Source organism: Neodiprion lecontei, chromosome 6 (genome assembly GCF_021901455.1).
Source record: "Neodiprion lecontei isolate iyNeoLeco1 chromosome 6, iyNeoLeco1.1, whole genome shotgun sequence".
In the NCBI taxonomy this organism is placed as follows: Eukaryota; Metazoa; Arthropoda; class Insecta; order Hymenoptera; family Diprionidae; genus Neodiprion; species Neodiprion lecontei.
Genome location: NC_060265.1, coordinates 10943878 through 10963388, shown reverse-complemented (window position 1 = coordinate 10963388; position 19511 = coordinate 10943878). Strand labels below are relative to the sequence as shown.

The window sequence follows — 19511 nt, the reverse complement described above, 5'->3', positions numbered from 1 at the left end:
TTTATACCGATCAAATTGTCTATCTGTAAATGGTGCGCAATGATTGAGTAAATTTAAATTAGGCTTATTTCAGCTTCGTGGTTCAAAATAAAAATACAGCAATCTCCTAATTCTTGTTTGAAATGTTCAAAAAACACGTGATAGCTGGTATCCAAAATTTCAGTGATCTAACGACGCACGTGTTAATCGAAGTCGGATCAGATTCGTTAGCAGTGATTGCAGCAGGCGAGTCATTTCCATTTAAACGCAAATATGCATTCGGTGCATATTTGCATCGCTTAACGCCGTTCACCTCATGACGTCGATATACCCGAATGCATCGTGTGTGCGGAATTAGACATGGAATTGTATGGCGGAAACAGAATCGTTAAAACCTACGCGTTTCTGATGGTGTGGCAAAAAATTATACTAACGTCAGCACGGTATTCGACACTGTTGAAAATGAAGGATTTTACGCAGTTAGATGAAAAATTTTTCCGTTAAAAGTTTAAAAAAAAAAAAGAAATAGAAACGCCACTTTTTCCAAGTCAAAAATAGTTGTGACATTGTGAAATCATCCGTGATCACATGCATTCTCTGAATAAAATGTGAATTGACTGTTTTTTTTCTCTCTTTCTGAAAACAAGTGGAGGACTGTACTCACGTATTTCCGTTCCAACGACAAGTTGACGAGGTCGACTGTGACAAGTACTTCTCTGGCAAGCCCAACCGCAGGTGGGAGGTGAACGACTGTAGACTACTTCATAACACTCGAGAGTTCCGCGGCAACCAAGTGCTTAGTCTAGTTTATTCAAGTGACGGTTCTCAAACTCATCAATCTGCAGCGGCGCAGTATGCTTATGAATTCCTGGACGCAGGAACGCGTGGAGTAATAACCTTCACTTGTCACTGAGGGTTGTAGACCACCCCGGGCCTGTTCTTCCCTTAATTAAATGAATTTGAAAAAAAAAAAATAATCGTAATAACCAAAAATTATAAATTGTTTTGTAAGAATAACAATTTTTTTTTTTTTTTTAATTCCTGTTGCATTTTTTTTAGTATATTTAAATTTAATTTTTTACTGTATTAACCACGCGACGCTTTGAAGTTAGATTTCAATACGTTCCGAAAAAAATTTCAAGTTCAAATGTTCGATAGTTTATTTTTTATAACAATATTTGTCGCTGGGGCGTGAAGCACCCCAGTCTGGCAAGTGCGCGATTTTGCAAAAGTGTGGCAAGCGAGAGATAATTCAGTATTCTTGGCTTTAAACACGATGAAAATCGAGTCTTGTGTGATTGTGAAATACCGAGGGACTGCACACAATAGCGGAGAAATTTCACTCGCAGGTGAATACAAGCTGCAGACGAGTTGCAGTAATCGATAAATACCACAGTCGGTCTTCAACCAGCGATTCGTTTGGCGAACGTAGGTACCGATCCTCGAAAATTCACCCCGAGAATTTCCCGTGCGAGGGGAAGGATCGTATTAAAAAGTTGCCCCCAATTAACATGCCGGGCGTTTACGCGGCTCTCCCTCCCTCACTCCTCTCCTTCTTACCATTCTTCCACCCTTATTTCTCCCCAGCTTTCTATATTCCGAAGCTCCCTGGCGCCGGTATACGACACCATCACCGCAGGGTGAAGCCAAGAGTCAGAAGCGATTGCTAGAAGCACTTTCGTCATCCCTTCGTTCAGTCCAACTTTTATAAAAGGCCCGATCTAGAGATTATGGACATTTCTGCGGCTGATGACTGACGCGGAAGACTCAGGGGGAGACGAAACGAGGATCACTTTTTAAACCGGGGATTGTAAACTAAGGAGCCAGATGAAAATTAATATCCCCGTTCGTCGGAGTGCTTCATAGTTTAACGAGGGTGAGCCAATGGGCCACCTTTTTCCCTCTCTGAAAGAATTTGAAAAATTAATTTCTCCGGTAGTTATTTCCATCACCTCAAATAACTTCGCGAGTATATAAACGTTTCAATTGACGAACGCTTGGATCATTAACGTTTTTCTCCTGCCTCGAAAATTCTCCTCTCTCTCCCACTAACAATAAGAACGAGAGAGGTATAAACAATTCCATGACACGCTTGTGTGATCGTGAGAATTGAAAAAGGAGAATAAACAATGTACGGCATGGCGTGCAGGTTAGGTTATGGTTTATACAGCCTACTTTATGGTTTTGAGCGAAAATTCGATCAGGTTTGGGTTCCGCGGAGGATTTAGTATGCGTATTCTGCGCAGCTGTCGCAATATATCAGCGACTAAAACCCCGTGCAGTAGGAGTACAAAGTTTATACCCGGGTATTTGTGTGTATAAAATAGGAAAAAGCAGGGTGAGAATAACGTCTGTTTTTACTGAAACAACTTCGCGGTGTTTCGCGAGGAACCTTGCCTTGCGCAGTGAATGAAACGGACATAAAGCGAGGGCGACTCGTAAAATGCAAGGAAACAGCAAACGGCAGTTCCCTCGCACCTACTTCCGATGTTTCTCCCGGCTTCCTTCCTCCGGGTGACATTCGTCTCTGGGATACTCGAGGCCAGATAATTGCCCCGGGTGCGACACGACTTGCTCTACGCTCAAACAGGCTGCTACGCTCCTCGGCAGGCCCTCGGCCAATAACTTGGCCTGACAACTCTGTGTCGCGTGTGCAAGCTCCGCGAGAATATCAAAATAATTATGCCAGAGGTGGCGGAAGATTCGCCATTCTGACGCCAGCCGCAACACCGAGATCTCCAATTAATCAACCTCCAGCCACCTTCGCTCCTCCTTTTCCACCTCCGTGGGAATCAGGATTTTAGCAAACCGGGGTCCATTAGGCCTGGCCTCCGAGAAGTGCCAAGTCGAAGCGCCAATGAAACTCGAGTTCTCGCTCATGCCGAGGACTCAGACCGTGGAGGCACCTGACCACCTACCCGTAACTACCAGCCACCGTTTCCTCCAACTTGCCTATCTCGTTGCTGTTCTCCCACTTGGTCCCGGTCTCGGCACTCGAGAACGATCATTAATCATACCGAAATGAGCTATGCGGGACGTTGACCTAGTTTGGGCTGTTTGAGGTCGCTCCTGTAACGCCTGCAGCGAAACTGTGGTACCTTGAATCCGTGAATAAGTCATTACTGGAGATTCCGGAAGAAAGCAGAGCGTCGCGTCACCATTGCAAGTTGGCAAATATTTGTAAAATGCTGAAACCATGTTGAAATAAAGTGTACACCAGACTTCGAGAATTCATTAATTCAAATGGGGTTTAAAGACTTTGAATGAACGTGGTAAGACTAAAATACTACCGATCACCATTGAACTGGAATGCTTACCAATTCATGAAACTTGTGAAATTTCACGTCTAATAAGAATTTATGAAGAACTATTCGCAATCTGTCGATTATCTTAAGTCGTATCTATCCAAGAGTCGACGCTTGGCAATGGGCGAGCTATCGCATCTAGCGAACCGTTTCGGCTTGTATTCGAGAGAAGAACGTGCAAGTATACTGTACGCCGCTGAGCATAAATGAGAAAAGGTCCGAGGTGAGTTGGAAAAGGAGCAAGAGATTTGAGGATAGACGAGAAATTGAACCGTTTGGGGAGCGGGAGGGTTGGTACAACGGTGGGAAATAGGAAGGCGGATCGTTTCTGTGAAAAGAATGAAGTTCAAAAATACGAGGAAAAATCCGCGAAGTAAGGAATTGCTGCGACCAGTGGCTGGCTCGGGTCGGAAGCGAAGAAGTCGAGTTCCTCCAATGCTCGCCAGGTCGCCTCGTCCAACCCCTGAACGAGAACGAGACATGAATACGTAGAAGGAATTTCGCGACTCCGCGTCGTCGGCATCTTTAACACGTTCACGCAGACAGGGCAAAACGAATTCATGAATAAATGCAAAATGTTCACCGATTTTCGGTGATTTCAAAAATTTCGGGTCAAATCATCCATGCGGTCTAGCGGGCAAGTAAAAACGAGCCTGCAACAGCGGATCGAATGAGTCAGATTGATGCATTCGCTGTTCTACGTGAATACCGAACTCACCGTTCTGTGCTATTTATCCTCTAGGCGCTACGCGTCGATCCTCTAAACCAATTCGTGAAAAACCGCAAGTTAGTACTTGTCGGACGTCTTACCCTCCGGTAAATAACCGTTAACGGTGACGAAACGGTGAGCAACATATTTCAACCCTTGGCCATTCGCATTGATCTTAACTCGATAGATGTTTGCAGAATCGTCTGGCGAATACGTTTCGCACGAATAAACATTGTTTACACTGTAAGTTGATATTATTCCCGTTTCGAAGCTGTTTGCACGTGTTCTTATTATGCACTTGATGCGAATCGGGTATATGTAATATGTATGTACGCTGCACGGACCCTCGGCTTCTTCCTACCGCGATGAATATACGGGAGTGAAGGCGTACCAAGTTTAGTTTTAGTACTCCACATCTTACCTTGCATAAACTAGATTAGTTCGCAAATTTTCATCTCATACCGAATATATGCAGTCGGGGAACGAGATTAATATGCATATTGCAACGCGCTACACCCCCGACTTCTAGGTGTGCAGACTCGGTCTACCATAGATGGATTATATCTCTTAAAAATTCTCACTTAAATTTGCGTACACGTTACATGTTATACCTACAGGTATATAATCCCGAACCTTTCCATTGCCGTAATAATTTCTCGCGCACCTGCAGCCTCGCGTTGTTTATAATAACCGCATTAATAATGGCAACAATAATATTTATAAGCTGCCGCTCAAATAACACCGGCATTAAATCAATTCGTTTTATAAAATATGGATACCTATAAATATATCACTTGAATACCTGCGGTGTACTCGGTACGGGTTTTACTTCCCGGTATAAATTCAAGCGTAAATGGTTACTGCCCGACAGACCGTAAAACGCGCTGCGTACGAAATGATTGGCCATATTTTCTTCGTATAATTCTTATTCTTCCGATATGTTGAAAACGATCGTTATTAATTGCGGAAGAATAAGACCGGTTACTGCAAGATTTTCGCAAGCAAACGTGAGAGAATTAAGTTCGAAATAAACGAGACTTACACGCTTTATCGTACCTTGAAATCTGACGACGTTATGCTAGAAAGGACAAGCAGTACAGGCACGAACCTTATCGACAACCGTGACATTACATAATAAATACGTAATCGATGTAATAAACGTCGTTGCTACCTAGCATCGATTTGTCTTCCGAGGATATGACAAACGATGGAAACATCGTCATCGTTCATTCCGGGAAGGGGGAGATCGATTTTCTCATCAGACACACAAGTCACTAGGCTATTCTCGACCAGGCAACGTCTATACGTATCTATAATCCCAGCAATTTTCCCTCTCCCTTTTCAGGCGGAAAACTCGAGAGGGGTTGGCTGGTGTGAAGAAGTTTCCGTCATTACAAAAGTCCGTTTACCTCGAGCGAAGGTCCACCCAGATTCGAGACACGAATACACGTCCGGAGGAGGAGAAAAGGATGTGGAAGTAGGAAGGCGGAGAATTTCACTCTTCAAGGAGGGTTTCAGGGGGTGAACCTGACCCGAGAGGACCTTGAGCCTAGACGGCGGGAGCGCAGGGCGAAGAAGAGAAAAGGCGGAAAAGGGGTAGCTCCGTGAAGCAAGGGGTCAGAGGCTACAGGAATCGGGGAGGGGGGCAGTTTACGAGTATTTTACGCGGCCCACAGTCAACAGGGATCGAACCGAAAGTCCTGGGATCAATACCGGGCAGGCACGCCGCTACCGTTTCTGACAGTGCTCTTGAACTTCCGAAGCAAATGAAAGTGTGTGGTTTCGGCTGAGTTTTTTTTAACCCTCTTCCCGACTTCTTTTTGCTCTCCCCAGCTCTCGCGAATCCTCCGCCGACGTCACATGAGTCATCCCAAGCGATAGGCTATTTTCTGATTTCGAAGGTCTGCTTCTAGATCCTTGGAAATATTCTACGTTTGGACTGTTTCTCACCTTTGCTCTCACTTTTCTCTCTCTCTCTCTCTCTCTTTTTCGCCCGGCCTATCGGAAAGTTTTGCGAATTTGAGTCTTGATTTTTTTGCACCTGGTGCAGGAGCGTAATCGTAGAATTTGGCACCTCGTGAACCGAGTTATATTCTGGGGAGAAGAACTCCGTCGACGCCGTACCCCAGCTGAGAAAGAGAATGGAATAGCTCCGCTTTCTATACCTTTCACCCCCTTTCATCCTGCCTCCTTCTCAACCTTTCCTATTTGTCTTCCCTGAGTATGTCAATGAAATCCCTCAATTTTTCAGGATCCCTACGAAATAGGATATTTTATGAATACCTTAGACGCGATGAAAAATTCTTCATGCTAAAATCCACGAGGATCATGCACCTGGGGATCGTGCTTCCAGCTGCTTCGGGATTAAAGGTTTTACACCTGATGCTAATTGTCTCATAGAAACTTAAATTAGCCCGTTTGACGTACCTGACGTCATTTTCATCGTGATATTGATGTCATTTCAGTTTGCCCAATATTGTTAGTATTTTTCTGGGAATTCGAAATTCGTAATCCGCAAATTACATAAAACCGACCGCAATCTCGCGCACGAAGAGAATAAAATTATTTGAAAAATATTGTGACCTCATTTTGAAGAATAACAAAGTGATCGTTATGAAAAAATCTAATCGGTCAATAATTCTGTTCACTCTGTAATCTGACAGGTCGTTCAGCGTTATTAGATTAAAGTTTTTCTCCATTCAATCGAGTAGATCGCAGGAACAAACGTGTTTCCGAAATAGCCTTGCAGGGTCTGAGAGGCAGCTCCTTAATGAAAAGTCCGGGAGGGGGTTGTGTAAAAAACGAGGATATAAATTTGATAGAGTTCGTTTTTTCGATGGGAAAACTCTCCAACGTTTCTCCATAACTTAGGCGTGACAGTGGTTTTTAAGCTTAGTTTTTGGATACGATTTTAGATCACCTCGGGGCCCGGAAAGGGAGCTGGGTGTTTGCACCACGCTTACATCCCTCCTCGAAGAAGATCTACAAGATAGGAAATCAACTTGAATATATCAGGCGGAATGGGATGTCTCCTTTTTTCCCCTCCTGTTCTCTCTCGCTCTCTCTCTCTCCGTCTCTCTCACTTCCTGCTTTTCTCTCTCACTCCGAAAGAGGAATCGCTTTGATCCACGGGGGAACAAATAACGCCTAACGGACGGCTTCCATACGATTCACCGTCGTTGTTTCCTCTCTCTGGAAGATGAGCATCCGCTGCACCCTCGCCTAAGCAACAAAAACTAACTGCTTTTGACACAGGAAAGTTCTGTTTCATGCGATTTGTCAAAGTTAGCATGGTTCTGTTTCCCCCTGCAGCTGTTGTTCCGCAACAACCCGCCACCAAATCCCGGGAATTCTCCATAGGTATATATATATGGGGCAATCCGTGCCAACTCAACCTACCGCGGAACTTGACATTTTTAATTTGGCTGAAGCTTGGCTACGTTTTTACATTCTGTAAAAACGGGTTTCCTTGATTTTTTTCAAATTTTTTTTTCTAACCGTTCATGAGATCTGAATTTCTTAAGATATAAATTTTTTTTTTCAAAATGCTTAAAACTTTTTGAAAAATCCATCAATGTGAAAGTTTTGTTTTTCGAAGTTTGTCCTTGCGAAAGACATTTTTAAAAATGAAATGCCAATAAATATCCCAGACTTGTTTCCTCAAGTTTTATTGATTCTAAAATTAAAATCTTTGTTTTTAATATCAGTGTAACAGATTTTTTTTTTTTTGAAAAATTCACACAAATACTAGTGTCTATTCGATAAATTTCAAGGCTGTTTTTAACGTGGGGAAACAATTTTTTCTATTTCTTTATTCAATTACATTTTACGAATTATTCTTTTCTTCAAAACTTCAAATATTAAGGTAAGTGTACCAATTATTGACCACTTTTGGTTGTATCTGGTTCATCCTTGGTTCTAAAATTACCAAAATATAAATCTGTGGTGTCTAACCTTGTAGCAATTGGCTTCAGTCATCGAGATATATCTTATACAACGTCTCATTCAACGTTGTAATAATAAAAAGTTACAAATTAAGGTAATCGGAAGTTGTGAAATCAATCAATCAGTCTGTTCAACAAAATTTTTTATTTTTGTTTTTTATTTCATTTTCGTGGTCGCTTACATATGCTACATATCAAATTTTGAAACAAATCTCAAATTGTATTTCTTTGGGATCTATCATGGTAAAAGACTGCGATGGCGTTGGGGGTACGACAAAAAGAACAACAGCACGAGCAAGTCTTCAGTTGCCGTTTAATCAACAAAATTTCAATACCTCAAGAGTCATATGAATCAGTAAAAAAAACCAACTAAACATGAAAGTAAAATTTTCAATAATTGAAGATTATGATAAAGCCACGAAAATCTTAATATTTGATATACGAAGATTGAAACAATAACAGGAACTCAAAAATTCCATTCTAAAAAAAAGATGGATCTTTAACATTCACAGTGATTTCGAACTCATATAAAAATCATTTATGTAAAATATTCAAACGATAACGGAAATCAAAAAAATCATTTATAAATAAAAAAGAAACCTCGTTCGAAATACTGATTCATTACTTTTACAACTTCCGATTACCTTAATTTGCAACCTTTTTACGTATAATATATTGAATGAGACATTGTGTAAGACATTAAAAGTAATATTAGAAGTTTTAAATGAAGAAAATAAATTTCACCAACTTTAAGGATTCAAAAGAGAAAGAGAAAGAATCGTTTCCCCACGATGAGACCAGCCTTAGAATTTGTAGAATCGACAGTAGTATTTTTGATGAGCTAAATAAAAACCGATGGATACACTGAAGTTTGATAAAGAGATTTTGATCTTGAAATTCAAGAAACTTTAGTAAAAAAGCTTTTGATATTTTTTTGCACTGCATTTTCAGAAAGTACATGCGAAAACACACGATTTGAAAAAAACAAAAACATTCGTGTTGATATATTTCTTACAAAGTTGTAAGCATTTGAACAAAAAATGTTAAAATTTTCAAAAATATCAAGATACAGTTTCAGCCAAATGTCAATTTTCGCAATAATTTGTGTTGCCATGCAACGCCTCTATCTATCTCGAATTATTCCCGTAACTAGACTGCGAATCTGACGGTACACATGATGACAAAAATTTTACATGCACACTACCTACAGAGTAAACGAAGTGAAAGTAACGATGGAAAGAAGAGAATCCCGAAAGAAGAAAAATCTGCCGCAATTGGAGCACAGCTTGAAGGCTATCGGAAAACACGGGCAAGACGCTGTCCTTTGATCTCGGCGCGTAAGAGCTGACAGAGCAGCGATACTCGGTGTGGTAAAGATAGCTCTGTCGACTTGGCAATAGCAACGGCCTGTAGCGTCTAGTAATTAGGTGGAGCAAGCGGCGGCTAGGCTCCATTGTGCGAGGCAAATGGGCTGTTTAGCCTAGATACACGACTCTATCCCTTGTTATTGTGCATGTAGCAGAGCCCGGTCGATCGATCTCTCATCCTCCTTTCCCACATTCACCCCCCTTCAAACAACGACGACGATACCTTCTCCTATTGCCGCGTATAAAGCACCATATTGGCTGCCCCGGCGTCAACTTGAGAAACTCGAACGAACTCGCTACCATCCTACCCTTCTATGCGATCCCGGAAGATAGGATATCGAGATTAAAAACGAACGTTGGATCTCACTATCGGATAAGTGCCAGCCAAATTCATTTTCGTAAAAACATTTTGCTATCAGCCATCTTAATCGCGGTAAACTTGCGGATGTGTTACGATTTTGTCAATCATACAATTGTCAACTGTTTGCCACGTTTATATGTGTATCATTTTTTCTGTTTCATTCTTGTTAATGTCAAAAAATTCTGAAGTTAACGTTTTCATTGAGTTTTGAACTAAAATTCTATTATGTAGCTATAAATTCATTTGACACCTGACAATTATTGTTATTATTGTTGTTTTTTAAGTCTGTCAATTCATTCGTTTCATATATAAAGTGTTTACAATTAGTAAATATTGATGTTTGAACGTTTTGAATTCGTTGAGAAATTTGAACCTGTGCAAACATTGCAGTCCATGTTTTTAGATCGGCAATATTTTTTACATCTGGGTAAAATCAATTGGCATTCAGTAAGCCTGTATCCTCTTCGCATTGGCATATTCTACTCGTTTCCCGAAAACTTTGCTCCCCGGTCTCTTATCTTGATTCTTTGGCTCGCTTTCTATAGTCGTGAAATCTTCGAACCCTCGATAAATTCATAATGAATTCGATTGTGAGGGGCAAGTCTCGCGAGTGCGATATTTAATTCGGAAGTCAAGAGGAGAAAATTTCTGAGACTGAGAAAGAACGTTTTACCGGAACGCAGGCGCTGCTGGCTGATTATATTTCGTTTGGAAATAACCATTTCGTTTTAACTAATTTTACTCGTAACAAAGTATTCGAGCTCATCAAAATGCCGTAAGTGTGAAGATTTCACGAGATAAGCGAGTATCGAATGTACCTAACGAGTAGTTTATTGATAATGCTATTACTTGTATACCAAATTGTTCGTGATAGGCAAGACACGGTTTCATCAAGATCTTACAAGAATAACTCAAACGGTGCTGAACGCGTTTCCCAACTTGTGTAAATGATAAGTTTGCGGTACGATTCCAGCGTTTATTGAAGAAACACCGACGCACACTTCGGTGATAGCGGGCTAAATGCCGAGCAGCGAAATGAATCGTCATGCCAGGAAGTTGGATGGAATATTTAAGTTTGTACTCTCAATGGACTTGGTTTGATTTCGCCTGACAATGAAAGCCGTTTACGTTAATTTACTGTTTTTCTACAGCCTTAAATTTCTCGACGAAATCTTGAATGACTCCTACACTGATTGTTAAGTGGATTTCGAAAATTTAGACGCACATTCATTTTTTGAGCTGTCAGCATTTGACAAGAGAGTGCATCCCTAATTCATAAAATCATTGCTATATAAGTGCCTTTAATTATCAGGCGAAGATATCATCAGGGAAAATCATCGTATACGTATTGTAGCCGCGGATAAAGACGTCACGCATAGGGTCCGCATGTATGTACAGACGTTGGTTTCATAAATAGTATTTGCATAAAATACAAATTCCTAAGCAGGCCAAGCTTACATAAGGCTGCGTTTACTCGGAGATTGCAGATCACAGGAAACATCGCGTACCGTAAATTTAATTAAAGAAGTTTAGTTTTCGGTGGCACACCAAGTTGAAAATTTTCTACAACCGCTCTGATTGTTACAGTTTTGTCGACCTAATGCAAACCCCTCATGAGCGTAAAGTAACATCTCTTTTTATGAAATTGCAATAAACTGTTGTTACCACCGGCCGTATTAAATAATTATTTCATGATAAGTAATAATTGTTTATTTTTTCAATAAATAGTCCCGCTTCTTGATCGTCATCACCATACGTGATTAATTCCGAGGCCTTAGATTACCGCAATTCACTGACAAAACATTATTTACGTGGGCATTGCATGCTCCCGCAGTTCTCCAGCTCGAGTAGTCGTGAAATACTACTTATTGTTAGGATTGAGTCGAATTGGCTTTTTCGTACGCGGCCGTATTTCCGAGATACATTTTTTGGTCATCGTTGGAATAGCAGCCTTTATCTGAAGAGTGGCTCACCTCTGACCAGGACAAGTGCGATAACCTTCCCCAAAAATAAGAAATACGAATTTACGTCACTCTTGTTTGTTCTCCTCAGAAAACCGTTCTGAGACAAACGCGTCAGGATTTGGACAGTACTCGGAGTTGCTAAGTAAGCCTGTAGTCTTTGTAACAACACTAGTCTCAGGAGTAACTCGACAGGTGATCCCGTCCGAACGAGTGAGCTCGATTTCCTTGGTGCAGCGTTTCATCACAGTAGCAAAGACAGGAAAGACTCACCCCGACTCGTTAAGAACCATATCCATGTACGACATATCTTGAAGAGCCTCGTAGATTAGGGCACCACGTTTTTTGATTACGGTATCGACTCCTCGCGAAGACGTTGTTGAACAAATTGATAAGCCAATTGATAATCGGCAAAGCTTATGATGATGCTGGTCATTTCGTAACCATCAACAAGAAGCAAAACCGAGTGGATCAAGACCACATCGTTGAGCAGTGTACTGCTTTCTTCGCCTGGATCATCAACTGCGGAAAGTCCGGCTGCTCAATGCCTTGCGTCTCTTTGTCTCAGCACGTCTTTCACGATTCCTCTGCGGCCTGGGGCGATTAAAATGAAACCCCCGTGTACATTGCTTCCCGATGTTTCTTGTGAATCGATAATCGTTTGACGAATTTCGCGATTTATTACTGGCTTGGCTGATTATTGCCCGCCAAAATAAGTCAGTGAGAAGAGATTGTACCGTGTTATTTCGTGATGCAGTCAATAGGGACCTGTAATTATAGGTAAATCAGGATACGTATCTAGCTGGCTGACAGAAGAACATTGGATCTGCTCACAGAGTCAACCTGTATCCTGATTTGCTTGTAATTGGGGGTCCCTATGTGACGCATCGCGGAAATAATCCGGTATAAATTTCGACGTCTGACTGGTGATCAAAGTCAAGCCGATATTCTGACTGATTCTTTACATTCAAAGAGCAAATCTGTTTGTACTTGGGTTATTCAAACTGTTTCTTCATACCCTTTTGGCAGATAGGCAGCGCTTGTAATGCGATAGTTCTCAAGCCTGTTCCATTTTGTAAAAACTATTTACTTCCGAGCAGTTTAGGGTGGATCTAAGTCTCCCTATCTGTCTCCTTCGAGCCTCCCTTTTAATCAAGTATTATATATTTAGCGATATTTCCCAAATAGATTACATTCGTAACTGAAGAGTGAATTATTGAACCAAACAGAGATAGGATTTAGGTTTCATAAATCGCAGACGGATAAGAAAATAAATGTCAAATCACATTCAATACAAAAGGAAATTAAGGATTCAATTACATTATCTTTTAACTTACAAGAGTCCTGAATTCTACATGCCCCATAATTCTGAAATTTTACCTGTGTTTCTATGTTTCAATAAACGGAGATTATATAGAAACTCTGAAGGGATTAGACCCGAGGAAGAAATTCGAAACACCCTGAGATTCTTATCTGCTCTTCGATTAAGACATCTATTGCTTTTCCCAATTAGTGCCCAACTACAAAAGCAAGCCAAAGCGTCTCAGTATCTTTGACGCATGTATGATACCACTTGACATTCCAGAAATTTTCGTAAAACTTATCAAAGACGTATGGTCTAAGTGTTGTTGACATTTTTCAGTGATTGTTTATTCACGGCCTATTTTTTGTAAGAATGTTGAGGAAGACATGCGTAAAAGTCATCGGTAAAGATTGCTCCTGATAGCGGTGTGAAAAAAAGGCAGAACATCCCCAATTTGCAAAAAAAATAAAGAACAATATTATTTGTTCAAGGCTGCCACTCTCTGTATTGCTTGTTTGGTAGTCAATAATTCTCGCCATAAAATTGACAGATCGATTGTCTGGTTTGAAGAGGGCTGCAGGTTACACCAAATTTGTCGTGTGAACGACGAAATTTTTATTATTTGATCAAGTGTCAATTATTTATAAGTTATTAATGGCAACAGTTTTATGTGTACGTTTCTATTAGCAGAACAAAAAATCGGGATTCATCGCCTGGTAGAACGATATGAACATCTTTTGTGCACGCTTTGATTTCATGTTAGTCCGGTCGGGATGAAGATTTGAAATTGCATTGATCAAACACCACAAATTTATTTTTCAAATTATAGAGGGAAGTGGTGGAGATCATTAATAGTCTAAATCCAGATTTTCAACCAGATTCTGTAGGAGCTTTGGCCACTATCTTTAATGTAAGCGGGAATTTGTTTTTGTCAAATAACTCGTTTATTTTCAACTTTTGAATAAAAATGGTAAAATCCAAACTTGCAGGAAGTTGTACTTTACTTTTCGAGACCCAATAACTACCGGGCAAGCAATACGGAAAGTGGCAGACTTTTGCCCATCTACCGGTGGATCATTCATCAATTCAACAATGTTTTGAAGATGAGGTTTCAACCGTTGCTGAAAAGCACAATAGAATCATGTATGAAGTACTGCAGGAAACGAGTGCAATGGTGTACCTAAGACATGCGCTACTTGAGGCCGCCAGAGAAGGGGTCAAAATCTGGACATGTAACATTGAGCTGAAACGCTTGTGACGTTGAACGTGGAATACTAATGCAATATTTGGATTTGGATAGCCAAAGGAACAGGGGAACTATTTGGGTGATCCTAGATATAAGATAAGGAGATTACAAAATTTGTTTCGATCTCCCATAAGTAAAGGGTAATTTCAGTTTAATCAAAAACATTCATCGCCAACTATCCTTACATCGGTAAACATTGACAAATGCTACAATTTCGTTAATTCATTATCTGGTGCACAATTTACAAGTTTTCAATTGTTTACCATGCTCATACAATATTTGTTGTTTTTCTTTAATGTCATTAAAAATATAAGTACGTTCACAGTTCTCTGTGACCACAGTATCAACAATTCGGAACTTTATAATCGTAATCATAATCACTACGGACATCCGCCATATCCGACAGGATATGTCCCCGGTAGACTGCACCTGTGTAAGGGAGGGATGGATTGATGACCATCATTATACTTTAATTTGATTCATTATTAATTGAAAATTCTATTGTGCAAAAGTTCTTCCGATGCAAATAAGAAGAATATGTTTATTCTATACGCCCATACATTAATATCTCATTACAAGTGTTTCTGGTCAATATCACCTCACTCATTTAATTTTACAATATCACAACCTAGCGATGTGCTTAACAAGATTTCATTATTTGTTGTTCCACGTATCGTTGAGAAACTATCTTTCATACGTGATCACGATTTCAAGAATTCTGTAAATGAGCGGTTTGAATGGTATAAATAATTCAAATTCGTGTTATAATTGCACCACGCGTTATCGACTCGACAATATTTTCTACATCCGAGTGAAATCAATCATGAGATTGAGGTTCGTAAGTTCAACGTATCAATGCAGTTTTGAGGGAAAGCGTTGTTTCGATATTTCAGGATTATCTTAACTGCGGTAAACTGTAATAAGGTGAAAGCTACACAATGCAACACATATTTATCAATCAACTCAACTAATTGAAAGTTATTCTGAAATTTTAAAACTGGTTTCTTTGGTGGTTTGTTACGTTTACTTGGCTGCCTTAAAGCTCCTGATCAATTAGCATTTTTGTAGCAAGCTTGAATCCCCTTCGCATTGTTATATGTATTCTACTCGTTTCCTTAGAACTTCCCTGCCTAGTCTCTATCTCGATTCTGCAGCTCGTGCATTACTATAGTCGTGAAATCTTCAGGCTCTGGATAAATTTATATCGATCTTTATTGCAAAGGGCAAGTTTTACGAGAATGACAAATTCAAAAAGCGTATGCAGAAAATTTGTAAGATTGAAAAAGACCTTTCTACCAGACTGTACATGCTGCTGGCTACATTGTATTTTAAACGAGAGTAACGCTTCGTTTCAAGTACCTACTGAGATTCAATCCGAAGTGTTCAACGATAAACTTGTCGAAATTCAACGGCAGTATTACCGTTCAACGATATTGTGAAGGGACGTAATCGTGGACACATTGTAGGTAACCCCTCATAAAGGCGTCATGCATATGACCAGCGTATGCGTGCAAACGTCCGTTTCACAAATAATATTTACGTGAGATATAAATTCCTAAGTAGGCCTATACACGCCTCCGTTAAATTGGAGACCGGATATCGTAGGTAATATCACGTAGCGTGATTCTAATTAAAGGGGAAGCGTAGCTTACGGCAAGACACTGAGATGAAAATTTTTTACAATGGCTCCCGCTGGTTCAGTTTTAGCAGTCTAATCTAAGCCTCTCATCTGTGTACAGTAACAGCCATATCAAATACAGCAATAATCTATTGTTACCACTAAATATATTGGTTGACTATTTATGGTTTAGAATAATTTGGATTTTAGGAAAATACACAATCCTATTTAAGGCCGCCAGAACTATTTCTCATCAATTGAGAGACCTTGGATCATTGCAGCTTACTGGCTGTCAGAAAGACTTTTTATACGGGTTTTAAATTTACCCACAGTCCTCCGAGTGGCAAAGTCATGAAAAATCTAGGGTCGAGTTGGACTGGCTCTTGAGTACGCGACGATACGTCCAAGGTGTATTTTCGAATGATCGTCGAAATACCAGCCTTTATCTGAAGAGTAGCCAACCTCTGGCCGGGACAGATGCGATAACCTTCCCCGAAAGGAAGAAATACGAATTTGTGACGCCATTCCTTGTTCTCCTCAGAAAAACGTTCCGGGTCGAATACATCAGGATTTGGCCAGAACCTGGGATCCCTATGTAAGCCTGTAGTGATTATAACAACATTTGTCCCAGGAGTCACTTGACAGGTAATCCCGTCCGAACCAGTGAGCTCGATTTCCTTGGTGCAGCGTTTTATCAGGGTAGCAAAGCCAGGAAAGAGTCGTGCTGACTCGTTAAGAACCATATCCATGTACGACATGTCTTGAAGAGCCTCGTAGGTGAGAGAACCATGTTTTTCCATAACGGCATCCACTTCCTCGCGAAGACGCTGTTGGATTTCAGGGTGGGCGGCCAATTGATAAAGGGCAAAGCTCATGGTAGTGCTAGACGTTTCGTAACCATCAAAGAAAAACGAGGAGGCGTGAGAAGTGATCACATCGTCGTTGTATTCTTCATTGAAAATGGCGTCAACTTTCCCGAGGGTCCTTACCTGAATCATCAGTTGCAAAAAGTCGGGTCGCTCGATGCCATGTGCCTCTCTCTGCCTCAGCACGTCTTTTACGATGCCTCTGAAGAACTTATCTGCCTTAGTCGGTATGACGCGCATCCTGAAGATTTGAGCGACAATCGGAATGAATAACACGAATATTTGCTTCATTCCTTTCCAAAACGACGGTTCGAACATAATTCTCCCTATTTCTCTGAACGGTCCGTCTTTCTCGCTGATGAAACTACCGCCTTCAACACCAAACGCCGCAGTAGAGACGACGTCCGCGGTAAACTTCGAGCAAAGATCTTTCAGTTCCAACTGCACTTTTTCGCCACTTTTGCTGCATGATCTTTTTAAATAGGATGACATGCTGTCGCAGACCCCTTGCACGGACACGTATAAATATTTTAGCTTACCCGACGTAAAGGCGGAGGTTAACTGCTGCCGTGAAGTTTTCCAACTGTCTTCATTGGTGAAAAATGGATTGACAGCTATCAAAGGGTCACGGTTTTTGTCTATATCAAAAGCGTTCTCAGCAAAATTTTGGAAATTCTTCGTCAGCACGTTCTTCACCAATTCCGGATCGCGCAGGATTAAAGCTGGAGTTCGCAAATTATAGAAACCAACCATACTGCTCTCCGGAAACTGGTTGTAATAGTCCCGATACATATCAGCCGAATTCTTCGTCATGAAAACCAAAGGCCACATGTGTCCGAGTCCCGGTACAGCCCCACTTGCACATGGTATTGATTTATTTTGCCAATAATTGAACGTACTAGTAGAATAATAGTACAGAAGGTAACAAGCTGCTATGATAAGCGCGAACACGCAGTAGAACTGCTCCATGGCTGATCGTGACTTACTGACGATCTAATTCCCGAGCTGCGCTTAAATAGCGTTCCGCGAAAAATGAACTGCGATAATCGTATATGATAACAGCATCATATGAGCTCCTACCGCAGTACTCAAACCGTGATTAGTCAAATACTAGAGTCAGGATAGCGATAAAGATCCGTGGCCAAAAAGTAAAGGTCAGGTCTTGAACTTACGTATAATACAACAGTACGTTACGATAGCACAGGTCTGCAACGGAATCCTCATCCAAACAATCATATTACAGACACGACGGTTTTCATATGCCGAACCTATAACTGCTTTTCAATTTTCGCCGTCACGTGTACATTACATGACATGATTTTTTTTATTTACTGTTAAAAATTGAGAACTTGTTGTGTTTTGTTTTTGCATTTACACTACTTCAATCAATCTAAATAGTATTTGTACATGAAAAACCAGTCCGAACTGATAGATAGAAAAAGAAAGATATCGCTTGACGGTGTTTTCACACCAAGTCATGCGCCTGCACAGTTCTCGTTGTGATTTTAGATCACGCAGTACGTAAAAAGTTGTCCGGTAGTTATTTCCGTTTCACGCTGTATACTTTGGTTAGTTTTGCACAAAATTTACACCCGTATTGAAACTTTACGTTTTTTATCTTCGTTATGTTTAACTTTGTAACTTTTTTAAAAATAAATATTGTTGCTTTAGCGCTTGATTATAATTCGTTCGCAAAAATGGTGTTCCATTGAAGAAAACATTGCATGAAAAGTATAGATGAGTTTGATGTTCGTGACCGTTTATTATATGACTCAATTTTCGTTGGGTGAAACAGTTAAGGATGAAAAGATGCAATTCACAATGGATTATGCCTTTATTTCGACGTTTCGGCAGGATCCCGCTGCCATCACCAGGTTTCTTGAATTTCAAATAAATAACCGATTTTACATATAGAATTTTCAATTACATTAAGGTTCAAAAATGCCACTGTTAAATATTATTAATGAACTATTGTAAAAAAACTAAACTGTTCCAAACTTACATTTTTTGACATTCCTTAGCATTCAAAATGTTTATTACAAAAAGGTTTTTTCACAGACCAGTGTAGTCAATAAGACTGTCACAAGTCATAATCCAAAGGTAGACAGTCATAATACTTATTGTTAGTTTCCACCTCGTGGAGTGAAGTTTACCTATTACCAAATTTGTAGGTAAATTTATTGTTCTGTTAGACTAGTTAAAATTTTCATCCAATTATGAACTGGAAAATGTTAATAAGTCATTCAATTGAGTAGCTGGTGTCAGTAAAATATTCCGACGAATTATACGTTTTGATCTTACAGTTTTGTTAAACAACGATTGAGTAACATATTTTTAGAGGTCTTGCAGAGATAATAAGTTCATTTAATCAATTTATGTCATCATCTCAGACGCCTGAAGCTAATTTTCTGAATCTTCACAAGCATGAAATAAAATGCATAACATTATTTACATGCCCCGCTTCCATAATGAATCACGTCATATTTCACTCAAATAACATCAAACTTCAGTTCAACAAGAATTTAGAAAACTTATGAAATTATGTCAGATAAACGACCTTCGTATTAATCTTTTGATAGACCAAAGATCTACAAGATTCGTCAAATAATCAAAGCAGCCACTAATTATCGGCAGTCCTTCAAGTTTGTAGTATTCTATTTTACCTGTTTATCTGTTTATGAAGAAAAATTTAAAACCAAAAATCTCGGAAGATTACTTTACGTGGCCAAACAACGGGAACACTGGAACTAAACCTGAAACCTCGGACTAAAAATTTATTGCAGATGTTACAGCCAGTACCTATAGTATTTAGCACAAAGGATAAATCATTCAAGTATTATGAAGATGGGATG

The 19511-nt window shown here is 40.1% G+C and overlaps 2 protein-coding genes across 2 annotated transcripts in view; both read right to left on the bottom strand.

The window, feature by feature from the left end:
• The window catches only part of LOC107225353 (protein Fe65 homolog), a 191496-nt gene that overhangs the window by 136078 nt on the left and 35907 nt on the right, over window positions 1–19511 (bottom strand). The gene's annotated exons all lie outside the window — the stretch shown is intronic.
• LOC107225355 (cytochrome P450 6a2) lies at window positions 14310–17629 on the bottom strand. The gene has a single exon (XM_015665788.2). The coding sequence runs from the start codon at window positions 17626–17628 to the stop codon at window positions 16099–16101; it is 1530 nt and encodes a 509-aa protein (XP_015521274.2). The 5' UTR covers window position 17629; the 3' UTR covers window positions 14310–16098.